The 16,047-nt window shown below is 51.5% G+C and overlaps 1 protein-coding gene across 1 annotated transcript in view; it reads left to right on the forward strand.

The window, feature by feature from the left end:
- CACNG4 (calcium voltage-gated channel auxiliary subunit gamma 4) overlaps positions 1-13,973 on the forward strand; it is a 62,436-nt gene extending 48,463 nt beyond the window's left edge. Inside the window, exons 3-4 of the mRNA XM_004374200.1 lie at positions 9,768-9,908; positions 13,435-13,973. Coding sequence (XP_004374257.1) covers positions 9,768-9,908; positions 13,435-13,973 — 680 coding nt within the window. The remainder of the gene's footprint in view (positions 1-9,767; positions 9,909-13,434) is intronic.
- The last annotated feature ends 2,074 nt before the right edge of the window (positions 13,974-16,047 follow it).

Below are 16,047 nucleotides of genomic sequence, written 5' to 3' on the forward strand. Positions count from 1 at the left end.
GTATCAAGAACCCTTCGCTGCCTTTGCGCAGAGGGGAGCCTGTGGCAGGTCCGGTAGCTGGAGGAAAGACGGGCCTGTGGGTGTGGAGGGAGTGCTTTGTTCTGGATGCTGCTGTCACTCTCTCTCGGATTCCGACATGGTTAGTTGAGAGGACGGAGTTTTGTTCAGTTTTACCGTAACTGGTGGGTGACCTGGGCTGATAAGCCTGCGCCCCGCTGCTGGGTAGAGTAAGGCCTGGGAAGAGAGTCTGCAGGTGTGAGCGTGGCTAGCTTCAGAGAAGCTTATTGGCTGGCCCGGGCAGAGAGGATGCTGGTGTGGGCGCGGCTAGCTTCAGAGGAGCTGATTGGCTGGAGCTGGGACAAGGGAGGTTGAAGTACAGGCCCCTCCCAGGCTGGGCATCCCTGGAGGGATATGGCACCCCAAGTAGTTTGTTCTGCCGGGACTAGACCTACCCGCCTTTCCACTACCCCACGCCCTCAGCATTCTTTTCTTGAAAATTTAGGCTATCTACAAAGCGCACTGCTTCCGGGAGGCCTCCTGGTGGCCTGTGGGAGAAGGTGAGGAAGGTGGCAGGGGCAACTTCTGGTGGGCGGGCCGCACGTGTCTTCAGCACCAGATGATGGAGCCACCTCCTCTGCCTATAGGCTACCACTCGAGCCCCTGGCCCTACCTGGGTCCTGTGCCTGGGCCGCACGCCCTAGGCTGGAGCCCAGTATATGCTGAGCCCCAAAAGACAAGGCTGGCCCCACGCCCTGAATGCACATCTCCTCCCTGCGAGGGAGATGGAGCCGCAGCCAGGGCAGTAGCCTGGAAATGGAAAAGGCAGCAGCATTGCGAAGTCATTTTCCTCTTCCACATTAGCCGCGACACCTGCAGAGCTGCTCACAGCAGCACCCGCGGGGGCACGGCCCGGCTTCATTTATGGAGAATCGATACTAGCGCCCTCAGAAGGAGCACCGTTCACTCTGCACCTGCTCATGGATCAGTTTTTCTAAGAGAAAGGCTTTTGATTCTGAGTCATCGAGTGAAAGAGAACAGCAGGCTGTTCCCATGGAACCAGGGGGCAGTGTCAGGCTGCTCTGCCAGGCCCAGAACCTAAAATAATTTGGTCAGAACGCTGCCTCCCCTCACTGCCCCATCATCACCGTCTCTTCCGCCTGCCTGTCTTCTCTTTCTGCTTGCTGGAGGCCCACAGGGAACCAAGTAATGACATTCCCATAGGGCCGCCACAGATGGTTGCGCAGGTTGCACACTGCACAGCTCGAGGGATGCCACTTGCAGAGACTATGGCATGAGTGTCGCCCTTCAAGTTATACGACACCTGGCTGCACAGCTGTCTGCGGCAGCCGTTGGTGCTCAGCCCGATGGGAGAGCTCAATCAAAAATTAACTCTAACTTAAAACCTGCCCTTCTCTTCCCAGCCCCAGGCCATCAGGTAATTCTTAAGGTTCTAGAGGCAGATTTGCCTCATGATCACCTCCGGGACTGTGAGGAAAGAGGTGCCTGGACCTTCAGGAGACACTTCCCTCTCCACTTTCCACTTGAACTTGCCTGAGGTTATGGGCATTGGCGCTGGCTAGTCCTCTGGCATTGGTGGTTCAGCGGAAGAATTCTCACCTCCCATACGGGAGACCAGGGTTCAATTCCCAGCTAATGTGCCTCAGGCACAGCCATCACCTGTCACCTGCCAGTGGAGGTTTGCATGTTGCTATGAATGCTGAACAGGTATCAGCGGAGCTTCCAAACTAAGATGGACTAGGAAGAAAAGCCTGGCCATCTACTTCCAAAAATCAGCCAGTGAAAACTCTGTGGATCACAACGGTCTGATCCACAACCAGTCATGGTGCAGGACCAGGCAGCGTTTCATTCCAGTGTGCATGGGGTTGACTCAGCAGCAGCTAACAACAACAACATTGCTCTTTACTCACCTGGCCCTGTCCCCCCATGGTCACCAGGGCTCTGAGAGCTCTTTCCAGATTGGCCTCCTGATCCATCAGCCCAAAGCTCAGCCAGTATGGCATCCTGAGGTCCCAGCAGGAAGCAGATGACACACTCAAACGGGGTGAATGGCAGGTGTTTCATTAAAGACTATTTACAAAAGGCATTGACAAGATTAAGGAAACCCAAAAAGGCTGATGCAGCACGCCAGGGCTAACAACAGCAGGGAGCCCTTACCACTCCTAGGTGTGAACCGATGAAGGAGGCAGGTCTGGGAACCCTGAAGACGGGAGCAGTAAGGAGCAAGAGCTAAGGCCGTTAGCGAAGAACTGCAGCCATTTGTCCTGCAGTCCAGCAGGAAGGAAGCCCAGGAATAACTCCCTTGTCTGCACTCTCCTCCTGCCCACCAGGCTCCTGCCAGGGCCTCCCATCACTGCACCCAACCACATGCCAGAGTGAAGGGAGCCTGACGCATTGTCCCTGAAGGTCAGCCTCTGGACAAGAGCAGGGTGGAGAAAGGTGGAGCACCTGGAGCACGTGTAGCCCACCAGCCAAGCTCCTGCTCCTGCTCAGCCTCAAATCAGCAGCATCCAGGAGGGTGGGCTAGCTGGCAGGGCCACAGAAGTGCTTTTCCCAAATAAAATGTGGTAACAGCACAACAGCAATTAAAGCTCATTTCGGAAGGAAATGTTCTCTTTAAGTGTACGCTATGGGGAGACCAGGCGAGTTCATTAACAAGCTTAGAGATGCCCAAGAAGAGAAGACTGACAACTTTGGGGACTGTGATCTCCAGCTGCTGCTAGAGTTGGAGGATGGGCAGAGCTAACCCCCTGATAGGGGGCTGTATTTCGACTCAGCAGCTACAAGAAAAGGGATGTTTGACCCTGGGACCGAGTTGTGCTTGTGTCTGATGGTCCTTTACATCCAGGTGCAGGGACCTGTGGCCTTGGACCACAGAGGAGTGAGCTGCTTTGCAGGGCAGAACAAGGTCATGGTCACCACAGCCACCCACCTGTGTTTCCCAGGCCACCCTGCTTCCCAATATTCAGTCCTCTGGCCTATGTCCAGACTGCTGATCCCAAAAAATATGCAGAGGGGCCACTAGGGGGCTGATGTTTGCGGGAGGTGAAGGGTCCTGGGAATTCGTCTATTTACTCACTTAAAAATGTATTGTGGGCCTGCTAGGTGCCAGGCGCTGTATCAAGCACTTGAGATATAAAAGTGAACAAACACACAAAGAGCAATGCCCTCCTGCAGCTGACAGTCTAGTGGAGAGCAGGTGTGTCAGAGAAGGTAACAAAAGGTTCCACAGTGCCTCTGCCTGTGGGAGAGCCTGTTCACACACAGCTCAGTGTTCTGGGCATGGCGCACCAGACGTTTTGGCTTCCGTTCAGAGTTATGTTGCTGTTGCAGGGCCTCTTGCCAATGCCCCTGCTGGTTTGCAGGTCCATGGCCAGTTGGGGCCCATCCCTTGTGAAGGCCAGGATTTGAGGGGTCACTGTCCCACACCCTACCTGCCATATCTCTCCCCAGGGGGTCACGTCCACCTTGCCCTGGACTTGGCACCCTTTTCCAGGCTCCACATTTCCAGATTGTTGGATTATGTCTGTACAGAGTGCTAGTGTCGGGGCTTCTGTAAGCCCATGGTGTGCCTCAGGGTAAGTTAGAAGGAGGTGCCCGTCCTCCAGGCAGACACAGATCCTCACCAGGTGCATTGTGATGGATCGCTTTTATATGGCCTTTCTAGCAATGATCTTGTAACTCCCACCAAATGATTGGGTGGGACTGTGCAAATAAGGTGCTTGTGGCTCACCAAGGGGATTGGACAGCTTGCTAATAATGCAAATAAGGTGCATGGAACCCTGCAGGGATAAGACCATGCAAATAAGAGGTATGAAACCCTAATGAGTGTATTGGTCGGTTTAACCATTCCACTAGGCTTAAAATAAGTCATCCCCGAGGCAGAAAGGGGGAACCTCACTACCACCAAGAAGAAGAGATGGGAGCGGAGCACATCCTTTGGACCCAGGGGCTGTCTGCTGAGAAGCTCCTAGACCCAGGAGACAGAGAGAGAGAAAAACCCTATGGGGCAGTTCTACTCTGACCTATAAGGTCACTATGAGTCAGAATCCACTTGACAGCAGTGAGTTTTTGTTTTAGTGTTGTATAACAGACGTAAATGTATGGTGAAAATGAATATTGGGTATTATAGATTACAGAGGGCATGTAACTCCACCTTCAGCCAATACTTGATTGGCTATGCTAAAAGAGGAACTAGGATTTACCCTATTTGTTCTTTTGAATGCAGTAGCCCTGTGTATGGAGTATTGGAGGCTTAGGTTGAAAACCTGAGCCCCACCCAGGAGCTTCCCAGTCAGGAAATTTGCATTTGAAAAGACAGGCAGAACCACCCATAACTGTTGAGAGAGCAAGAAATTTGCATTTGAAGAAAAGACCTATAGGAAAAAAAAATGGCTTTTGCTTGTCATTGGGTGCATTGAGGCAGGAAGTCAGTGCCCAACAGAAGAACCCCCTTCCAGGACTGGAAGTTAAAGGGAGCCAGAGTAGACAGCCTGGTACGCTCACTTGAAGTGACCACCTGGGGCCACAAGATGAGTGGATGTGGGGAAGGTGCAGTGATGAAGAGATGGGCTGAATTTGGACATTGGCACCTGCTGACCTAATCCATGGAGGCTAAGGATGAGAGAGAGAGAGAAACGGCTAACTGGTCTGAAGTGCAGGGAGTTGTGTGGACTCCTGAGCCTACAGGTGGTGCCCACTGACCTTGCCCATGGGGGCTAGGGATGAGACAGAGAGAGAGAGAGAGAGAGAAGGGGCTGGCTGGTCTGAAGGGCAGGGAGGTGTGTGGAATCCCAAGCCCACAGCTGGCACCCGTTGATCTAGCCCATGAGGGCTAAGGATGAGCTGACCAGAACCCGACTGAATTAAGAGAGAGAGAGAGAGAGATGTTTGACACCATGAGCTGGTGTAAATTGCTGCAATTTGATGGCTTGCTCTGGACTGGACTTTGCTTATAAATGCAGATGCTCAAAATTCCAACAAGAACAGAATATTCTTCAGACAAAGGAACATGCTTGTCTCCTCAGAGTACTGGTTTGATAGGGACAGACAATTTAAACACTGACTATCTAAAACGGAGAGATAAAGGCATGATGTGGCTGGCTTATGTGCTTTAATGAGTGTACTTACACTCAAAATGAGGGGGACAAGGGAGAATCTCCAGTGAATAGATTCCTCTTTTCCTGATCGGTCTGGGGAAGAGAGGGTGGGAGAAAATGCTGATAGGATTATATGATTCAGTTATGAGTGTTGGTTGTTAACGGGATTGATTGTGATTGTAAAAACTGTAATTGTAAAAGACTTAAGTGTGAAAGATAGACTAAGGGGGAGGCACTGCTGGACTGGAGTACAGTGGCTGAACCTAAAGTCCCTTAAAGATTTTGCTATGCTGATACCACATGAGGCTCAGAGCAAGGGAATAATCTCTGAGTTAAAGTTTATCAGACACCAGAAAAGGTGAAGCCAAGATGACTTTTGGAGAACCTGACCAGATCAGATGGATACCTGCAGCAGACCTGAATGGCTGCTACCTGAGTAACCTCACCTTGAGGACTCTTTGCCCTACTGAAGGACTAATTGCTAATGACTGTTTTGGACTGGTAAAATTATTGGGAGGGGAAAGTTATCCTCCAGGTATGAAAGAACCATGGCTAGAAAAGCCAGGGAGTGGCCTGCGGTACAATGGATCACATTTATATGGCCTTTCTAGCAATGGTCTTGTAACTCCCGTCAAATGGTTGGGTGGGACTATGTAGATAAGGCATTTGTGGCCCACCAATGGAATTGGACAGCTTACTGATAATGCAAATAAGGTTCATGCAACCCTGTGAGGGTGGGACCATGCAAATAAGGTGTTCGGAACCCTAACAAGGGGATTGGTCGGTTTTGCCATCCTGCTAGGCTTAAAATGAGCAACCCAGAGGTGGAAAGGGGGAATCTCACTAACACCAAGAAAAAGAGGTCAAAGCACAGCATGTCGTTTGGACCCAGGGTCCATGCACTGAGAACCTCCTAGACCTAGGAGACAGAGACAGAGCCATAACACTGGAGATGGTGCCAGATGATGAGAAGCAGCAGCAGCAGAACCAGGAGACTGGCACAAGACAGTGCGGTAGGCTTCTCGACCCCAGGAGCAAGGTGGTTACAGTGGGTGTGCCAACCCACGGACCAAGAAAGTTGAGCGCTTTCGGACAGGAAGCTTCCTGGTGAGTTGAGTGCCTCCAGGCAGGGATGGATTACCCAGTAAGGAAGGTACGCATGGGCTTGCTTGTGCTGATTTACTAATCTTTAGTGCACAATTTAACCATAGGCTGCAATTAAGCCTATGTGTACCTTGCTCACTGTAAGCCTGTTTGTACTGGTTTGCTAACTGGTTAATCCTCCCTGACTTTGAACATGTTATTAGGAGGGACCAGTCCTTGGAGAAGGACCCTATGCTTGGTAAAGCAGAGGGTCAGTGAAAAAGAGGAAGACCCTCAACCAGATGGATTGACACAGTGGCTGCAACAATGGGTTCAAACATAGCAATAATTGTGAGTGTGGCGCAGGACGGGGCAGTGTTCCGTTCTGTTGTACATAGGAGTGAGTCAGTGCTGACTCAACGGCATCTAACAACAATACACAGTAAGCCCCCCGAACTCAGACTCTGGGCAAGCCGGGGGTAAGGGCACTCTACCTCTTAAGCAATGACATAGATGGGAAGGAATGCTTTCACAGGGAGAACGGAGCCTAAGACAGCCCCTGCCTCCAGGCACTTATCAGTGAAGCGAGACCTATGGAGTGAGAGAGCTGAGCACCTTCGGGCAGAATGGGCTGCCCCCGAGCATTTATTGGTGAAGCTAAAGAGCTTTGTAACACTTGCCCAAGCAGGGCAAAGGCCAGGCCGAGGGGCAGAGGGGCGGAGGACCAGAGAGAGGCCTGCCTAACTATATCCTGCCTCATTCCTGATCCTGAATTGTAACCTGTTACTTCCCAAATAAACCCCATAACTGTGAGTATGGTCTGTGAGTTCTGTGTGGCCATTGCCATGAATTATCAAACCTAGCAGAGGAGTAGAAAGTGCCGTGAGAGAGACGGCTGGTGTCAGAAATGGTAAAAGGGTTGGAGGGTGGAGGTATGCCTGAACTCTGCCTCATAGGAATCAGCCTTGGGCTGTTGCTCTTGATTCTTCTTCCCCCTTGTGAAGTTAGAGTAGGTCAGATGTCCCCGCCACATAATTTTTACACCAGGGCTTGATTCAGAAGCACGGCTTGGGCTGGACTTCAGCCCCTACTCATCCCTCAGCCATGTGCTTTGTGCAGTGCCTGACCTGCATCACTGTCCAAGGCGAACCCAGTCAGCGTTTGCATATCCAGTACTAAGGAATGAGCCTATGTGGGAAAGAACAGGTGCTCACATGACTGACCTGGGCAGGGTGGATGCTCCGAGCCAGGCCAGGTCCTCAGTGACCTTAAAGGCATCAGCTCCCTGGATTTTGTCCCCGTGGGCCCAGCCCCTCCATCCCATCGGCAGAAAAGAGCATCAGGGCACCTGACCGGGCCTTTTCTGGCTGGCATAGCTCAAGGGCACGTTTCAGAAGCACACAAGCAACTTCATCCCAGAGCCTGCGGCTGCGAGAAGGCAGAGGGAGGAATCCAGAGGAGGAGGTGCCGGAGAGAAGAGTTTCATTTAATGCCCCAAACAATCTCCTCTCTGTAAAGCAAGGGGCATACACTGGGGGGCTTACAAAAAAGGAGACAAACACTGCCTTCAGAGGCTGAAAGGCCCCAAACTAGCTCAGCTGCCTGAGGAGGTTGGTGCCTGCCAGTGCTCCCAACTCCCTGTCCCCAGCCGGGGCCACTGCGTGTCCCTGTGGCTGGGATTTTGACTGGGCCAGGAGACAGCAGGCACATGAGGGAGGCCGAACTCTGGGCTTCCCCTCATGCCCCCCTTCTTTTCTTCCTGCCCTCTCTCCCAGCCCCAGATGCTGAGGGAAGGGGACCCACAGCCCCTAAGCCCTTACTATGTGAGGTAGTATATTCATTTCCTAGAGGGCAGTGGTGGTTCAGTGGTAGCGGGAGACCCAGGTTCAGTTTCCAGCCAGTCACCTCATGTGCAGCCACTACCCATCTGTCAGTGGAGGCTTGTGTGTTGCTATGATGCTGAACAGATTTCAGAGGCGCTTCCAGACTAAGACTGACTAAGAAGAAAGTTCTGGTGATCTACTTCTGAAAATCAATCAATGAAGATGAAAATGATCCGATCCCCAACGGATCATGGGATGGCGTGGGACTAGGCAGTGTTTCATTCTGTTGTGCATGGGGTCACCATGAGTTGGGACTGATTCGACGGCAACAATAGGGCTGCCGTAACAAATTGCCACAAACTTAGTGGCTTGAAGCAACAGAAATTTATTCTCTCACAGCTTTGAAGGCCAGAAGTCTGAAAGCAAGGTGTCAGCAGGGCTGCGCTCCTTCGAGAGGTCTAGGGGGGAGCTTCCCTGCCTCTTTCAGCTTCTGGTGGCTCCTGGTGTTCCTTGGCTTGTGGCAGCATCACACCAATCTCTGCCACTGTCTTCACATCACCTTTTCTGTCTGTGTCTTCTCTTCTGCCTGTGTCCAGTCTCCTTCTGCTTTTCTCTTCTAAGGACACTTGTCATTGGGTTTAGGGTCCACCTGGCTTATCCAGGATGCTCTCATCTCAACATCCTTCACTTGACTACGTCTGCAAGGACCTTTCTTCCAAGTGAGGTCACATTCATTCCTAGCCTGTGGCTAGGACTTGGACATATCTTTTTGGGGGACACAATTCAACCCCCTACAGGTAGATATGAATATAACCAGGTTATAAAAGAGGGAATCAAGATGATCATGGGAGTTACCTGTCCCCGGTCACCCAGCTCTTAAGTGGCAGAGGAGGGTGTAAATCTAGGTCTGTCAGACACCTCAGTCCACAGGTGCCCCACTCTGCCCAGCTGCCTCCTCCCATGTGACCTCAAGCACATCCTGAGTTTCCACTTCCTCATCTGTCCCCTGGGGATGAAGATGATGATGATGATGATGATGATGATGATGCTAAAGGTTGTCACTTACGAGGCACGTACTATGGCCAGGCCCTGCGCCAAGCACGTACAAACCCAACCATAGGAAGTACCATTACGAGGTGCATTTCACAGATGAGGAAACCACGTCATAGAGAGGTGAAGTGGCTTGACTAAGGTCACACAGCCAGCACATGACGGAGCAGGGACCCACACCTAGACCATCTAATGCCAAAGCCTGTGCCCTCAGCCACTGATCAGGGCTGCCTGTTGCAGACACCACTTCCCAGCCTTCCAGAAGCTTCATGGAGACAGTGTCTGCAAATGGGCTTTGTGGACTGTGAGGTGTCATGTGAATGTGACACAGTCCAGGGTTCTCATGACTGTTATCATGGCCTCCTAGGTGCCCCGGGGGGGCTCTCTCCTCCCTTTGAGCATGGCAGAAGTGCAGCCCACACCCAGGGGGCACCTAAGCGAGATGTGGGCAGATGTGGCTCCTCCACTTGGCACTGGGGAGAGTGAACAGCAAGCTTGAAGCTTCACTTGCATGGGCTCCAGCTGCCCCCACCCTGCCCCAGATCCTGCCCCTCCACGCATCTGCAAGTCCTGATGGGAATCTTCAAATCCAGGGGAAGGGCCACGAGCTTCAGGGCTCCTGGGAATGTCCATTGCGTGTCCTGGCGGGCAGCCAGTCTCACTGCCCTCTGTCTTTGTCTCCTGCCTGGCCCAGGCATCGTGCGTGCCTCCAGCGTCTTTCCTATCCTCAGCACCATCCTTCTCCTGCTCGGGGGGCTCTGCATTGGCGCCGGGAGGATCTACAGCCGCAAGAACAACATCGTCCTCAGTGCTGGCATCCTCTTTGTGGCTGCAGGTAAGCCTGCTTGCTCTGGCTGTCCCCCCTGGGTGCCAGTGCTGGGCCAGGGGCTGGGTGCATGGGGAAGAATGCCTTTGATGTGGTCCCCACTGCCAGAGAGCGTATCATTCCTATGAAATCACCATGCATAATTGACTGGAGGTGTCCCTGGGTAATGCAATTGATTAATACCCTCCACTGCTAACCCAAAGGTTGGAGGTTTGAGTCCAGCCAGAGGGACCTTGGAAGAAAGACCTGGCAATCTACTTTGGAAAAATCAGCCATCGAAAACACTATAGAGCCTACCATTACTGATTGTTTTGATCAAAGAGTCTCTAGAAGAATTGTCATCAAAAGGGGGGAAAATGTAGAACAGAATTTAAAATTCTCATGGAATCCAGACTTTCTTGAGCCATTGAGGCTGGATGAACCCCCAAAACTATTGCCCTGAGATAATCTTTAGCTTTTAAACCAAAACTATCCCCTGAAATCTTCTTTGAACCAAAAAATAGCTTATTTTAATAAGTAAAGTAATTCTGCCTTGAGCATTGTGCTTTTTTAAAGAATTGTGTATATAAGATCAAATTGACAACAGCAACTTAAAAGGTTAGATGACAAGCTTAGGGAGCAATGAGTTTAAGTCATTGGTGGTGGAACAATCTGGAGAAGGATGGTGAGAATGTTTGCACAACTTGAAGAGTGTAATCAATGTCTCAATGTCACTGAGTTGTACATGTAGAAATTGTTTAAATGGTGAATAACTGTGTGTATTTTTAACAACAACAACAAAAAACTGCCCATCCAAAAACAACTATGGAGCACAGTTCTACTTTGACACACATGTGGTCACTATGAGTCAAAGTCAACTCCATAGAAACTGGTTGGTTAATTAACTTGAGAAGTCCAGGTGTGCAGAGTGCCCCAAAGCAGTGCCAGGTGCTCTGCACACCTGTAACAGGGGAGTTTGACTGAGCCAGGGAAGCACCAGGGGGAGTCATGTGAGGCCAAGACTTGAAGGAGTGTCCCAGTAAAGACAGGGTGAGGGGCTACAGGACAGGTGTTCCTGCAGAGGACACAGCCCTCATAAGGTGCCAGAAAACAAACAAACAAAAAAATACCCATGGGCATCAAGTCAATTCCGACTCATAGCAACCCTATGGGACAGAGCAGAACTGCTTCATAGGGTTTCCAAGGCTGTAATCTTTACGGAAGATTACAAACCATTTACCCTACCCAGGGACCTTACCATATGCGTAGCCATTCCAAAGGAGCCCTGGTGGCGTAGTGGTTAAGAGCTTGGCTGCTAACCAAAAGGTTCACCAGCCACTCCTTGGAAACCCTGTGGGGTAGTTCTACTCTGTTCTATAGGGTCGCTATGAGTCGGAACTGAGTCAACAGCACCTAACAACAACCACTCCAAAATGGTTGAACACTGCCGGCTCCTCTGAGCCTCAGCAGAGGCAAATGAATGTGAGCCTTGCTACTGCAGACGTGGAAAAATTCGAGGCCGAGGTGGGGCTCACAGCTGGGGAATGGCCAGTTAGCAGCTCTCAGCCAATTAGTACATAGTCCAGCGGTCAGTACACAGTTCAGTGTAGGCGCAAGGTTTTCTGGTTTGAGTTGCTGGGAGAGCATGGAGGGGGATGCCTGTCGCGGCAAAGCCCTTTTCTAACTCTGGGAGGGTCAGTGAGATGCTGGCGCTCAGCTAGAAACATCCTGAAGATTCTGGCAGCACACGTGGCATTCAGATAAAAGTACAACAGAGATCTCTGTTGGGAAAGGCAGGAGCCACATGACTTCTTAGGCCTCGTTTCAGTAAGTAAATGGGAAAAATGTTACAAAGCTCAGTAATTATTTCCTCAATTCTTATCATAGCTCCTTGTCCCATCCCAACAGTGTTTTTGCTTTCAGAGCATCTTTTTTTCTTGCACCAGACTGGTGCAGTAGCACTGCACTGGCTCAGAGAAGGCCAGCCTGAGCTCCTGTGGTTTGTGTATGTATGTGGTGTGTGTGTCCGAGGAGTGTGGTTTGTGGGTTTGTGTATGTATATGGTGTGTGTGTCTAAGGAGTGGGGTGTGTGTGTGGGTGTGTGTAGTGTATGTCTGAGGAGTGTGGTGTACGTGTATTGTGGTGTGTGTGTATATTTGAGGAGTGTAGTGTGTGTGTACGTGTGTTGTGTGTGTGTTGGTAAAGGGAGCCTGTGTTCAGGGTCTCCTTCAGCAGCTCCTGCCCTTGTTCTCCACTTGGGAAGAAGCAGGAATCGCCCTCCTCACCAGGCTGCCAACACCCTTCCCTTCTCTTCCCCTCCTGTCCCTTCTCTTCACCGCAGCCCAGAGCAGAGATCAGTCACGCCAGGGTGGAGGGGCTGAGCAGAGAGCAGTGGGCAGGAGGGACACACTCCATTCTCTCCTCTTCCTCCTCCCACCTGCCTCCTTTAATAAGCCATCAGATTTTTCAAGGTGTGAACCATTAAGGAAGTCCCTGTTGTGACATTTGAATACTGCCCTGGAGTTTGTTTTGCAAGAAAAGAATTACTCTAACCCAACCACCACATGTTAACCCCAGAAGTTGTGCTAGGTGCCCAGGGCAACAAGTGACCTGACCAAAGTCACACAGTGGCAAAGGGCTGTCAGCCTCCAGAGCCCATGGTATTCTTTGTTCTGTGTCTCTCCTCTTTTATAAGGTCACGCTCATGATGGTTTAGGATCACCCCTGCCCCTCCAAGTATGACCTCGTGTTAACTCACATCTTCAAAGATTTTATTTCCAGACAGGGCCACGTTCACAGGTACAGGGGTTACCCACTGCTATCCAGTCGATTCCGACTCATAACAACCCTATACGACAAAGTAGAACTGCCCCATAGGGTTTCCAAGGCTGTAGTCTTTACAGATGCAGACTGCCCCATCTTTCTCCCGCAGAGCAGCTAGTGGGTTCAAACCGCTGACCTTCCCGTTAGCAGCCAAGCACTTAACCACTGCACCACCAAGGCTCCTTGGTACACGGGTTAGGACATAACGTATCTTTTGCGGGGACGAAATTCAATCTGTAGCAGATAGTGAGACGTCCATATGGTGGCTGGCAGGTGCAATTAGAAAGACAGAGGCAGTTCTTCACGTCCTGATACAGAGCCATCTCTCAGGTGAAGAGGCAAGGGGCCAAAGAGCATCATGTAAGGGAACAAAAAAATATGTGTGTACGCATTCATGTGTGTGTGTGTGTGTGTGAAACAGAGACTCTCTCCAGAAGGATATAAGAAAGAAGTAACAGTGCTGCCTGCAGGAAGGGAACTGAGTGGTTGGGAGACTTGCGTTTTATTACATTCTTCATTTGAATTTTGCTTTATATCACCCAATCAAATTTAATTAATTAAAAGGAAAATTAACAACCAGAATAAAGAGGTACTCGTCAAGGGGAGGGGGAAGACCACAGGCTCTCCTCCGACTTCCTGTTCCCTATCTGTCGGTCCCGCTGTGGGTCTAACCTCTGTCTCTCTCCCTCCCCCCACTCCCACCTCCCCCACTCCCCACCCACTTCCCTCTCAGGCCTCAGCAACATCATCGGCATCATCGTCTACATTTCCAGCAACACGGGCGACCCAAGTGACAAACGAGACGAAGACAAGAAAAACCACTACAACTACGGCTGGTCGTTCTACTTTGGAGCCCTGTCCTTTATTGTGGCTGAGACCGTGGGCGTCCTGGCTGTGAACATTTACATTGAGAAAAACAAAGAGCTGAGATTTAAGACCAAACGGGAGTTCCTTAAGGCCGCTTCCTCTTCTCCTTACGCCAGGATGCCGAGCTACAGGTATCGACGACGGCGCTCGCGCTCCAGCTCGCGGTCCACCGAGGCCTCGCCCTCCAGGGACGCATCGCCCGTGGGCCTGAAGATTGCGGGGGCCATTCCGATGGGCGAGCTGTCCATGTACACGCTGACCAGGGAGCCACTCAAGGTGACCACTGCCGCCAGCTACAGCCCCGACCAGGAGGCCAGCTTCCTGCAGGTGCACGACTTTCTCCAGCAGGACCTGAAAGAAGGCTTCCACATCAGCATGCTGAACCGGCGGACAACCCCTGTGTGAGCCACCACCCTTTCCTCTCAATACCGGCCTCTTCCCAGAAAGGCTGTTCGGATCAAACAGGAGGGCAACGGATCCTTAAGACAAACAATGAACTGAAGCCAAACCCAATCCTCCCTGATCCCCAGATGGTGTTGTGGCTGACTTAGACTGGAATCGGGGCCTGTGACAGAAGCTGAAGGCCGACTTTATCCCACTGAAGGTGTTTTGATGCCTCAGGACTCTGGAACCTCCCAGGAGGCCCCGAGAGCTTTCCTGAGGCTTTGTAGCCTTGGCCAACCTGGGAAAACAAAATTGAGCCATTCTCTCCTCTTGGAAGCAAATCTTGCCAGAAGAACGGGGTTTCAGGGCCTCCCCTCCCTGTCTGGGCGCTGGGCCACCTGAGGGCTTCAGAGGGCGCAAGGAGGGCCTCTGGACTCTAGTCAGCTGCTTTTTGAACCTGTGCTTCTTTGAACCAGAACTGAGAAAACCGAAGCTCGCTCTCTGCCACTCTGTCTCTCTCTTCTTCTGGCAGTGGCCTGTTGTTGAAAAACAGTGATCCTGAGGAGAGAGCCCTGCAGCCAACTGGTGCTTCGGCCTTTGTGCTGTCCTGGCGCTGCTTCACTCAACCTGAGGAGACTGAGGCCTAGAGCGAGGAGGCCTTTGCCGGTCTGGGTGTGAGGTAAAGGCCGGAGGCTCTGAGTGTTGCTGGGCTTTCCTTTGTGCTTCTGGAAGCTTCCACCTAGTACAGAAAGGGCAAGACACATTGACTGCACTTGAGAGCCTGGAGGATTCCCTGGTCAGATGAAAGGTGGGCAGGCAGGCAGCCTCTTGTGTGCCCCTCTTCACAGGTCCGAGGACGGCTGCCCGAGGAGCACCTCTGTCACATGAGCAGAGGGCAGGGGCGGATCCTCGGACCGGCGTTTGGCATCAGGAGCCTGAACTTCAGTGCAAAAAAAGGGAAAACTGAGGGTGAACAGTGACCAAAAAGAAATCTCCATTTCGTAGGTGGTTATTAAACATTCATTTCCTTGTCTGAAAAAGTAGCAGTAACACCTCCCCTAACTCCTAATATTGTAATTTATTCTGCTGCCACCTGAAAGGACTTGGTGGAGGAAGTTTGGATGAAAGGGCAGCCCCGGCTTTTCTTTCCGCCCCAGCATTTTGTTTGGAACTGAAGAAGTGGCTTCAGGGTTTCGCTTTTTCCCCCCTAGACCATTTTTTTCCCCCTCCTGAAGCAAACAAAGTGGAAGTGTGGCCGGTTTCAGAAGACAGACACTCTTGGACACGGAGCTGACCCTCTTTTCTATAAAACGTGTGCTTTCTAAAGATAAATGGTTTCTTACTTTTTGAGACTTCTTAATCCAATTTTGAACAGTTGTCTGGACCCTGGTAGCAGTTGTACTTAGAAGCAACGAGCAAATTCTTACCTCAGCCACCTGCTCACAGAGCCCACGGGCAGATTCAGCCCCTAGGAGTTCAGATGGGTCCATTCTGTCTGGTGATGACGTCACCATCATTCCCATCCTCCTCTGCACCCAGGAGAGAACATCTCCTCCACTGGTACCTCCTCCAACTGACTGCCCTATGTACTGGTGAGCTGACTCGAGGTGTGCCAGGGCCCCTTTGTGCTTGCTCGAGACCCTTTCCTCCCATTGAGGTTGGCTTTGTATGGTGGCGTCTTCAAGCATGCACAGCAGAGAAGGCTGAAGCATCAGGGCCTATCCCTGTCACCTGCCCTTGCTGTAGGTCAACCTCCTCCCCTCTTCTCCCAGCCCTCCTCACCTCATCCACCACCACCACTGCCATTACACCATCACATCCAGGCCAAAGGTCCCTGGGTGGCACAAAAGGTGTGCACTTGGCTACTAACCGAAAGGTTGGCGGTTCAAATCCATCCAGTGGTGCCGGGGAAGAAAAGCCTGGTGATCTACTTCTGAAAGGTCACAACCATTGAAAACCCCATGCGGTGCAGTTCTACTCTGACACACATGGGGTCACCATGCGTCAGAACCGACTGGACGGCAATGGGTATCCAGGCTGAAGGAAGAGAGCACAATCTGTAGACCCAGCATTCACCAAGGCCCCGAGACTTTTC

Source organism: Trichechus manatus, unplaced genomic scaffold, assembly GCF_000243295.1.
Source record: "Trichechus manatus latirostris isolate Lorelei unplaced genomic scaffold, TriManLat1.0 scaffold00028, whole genome shotgun sequence".
In the NCBI taxonomy this organism is placed as follows: Eukaryota; Metazoa; Chordata; class Mammalia; order Sirenia; family Trichechidae; genus Trichechus; species Trichechus manatus.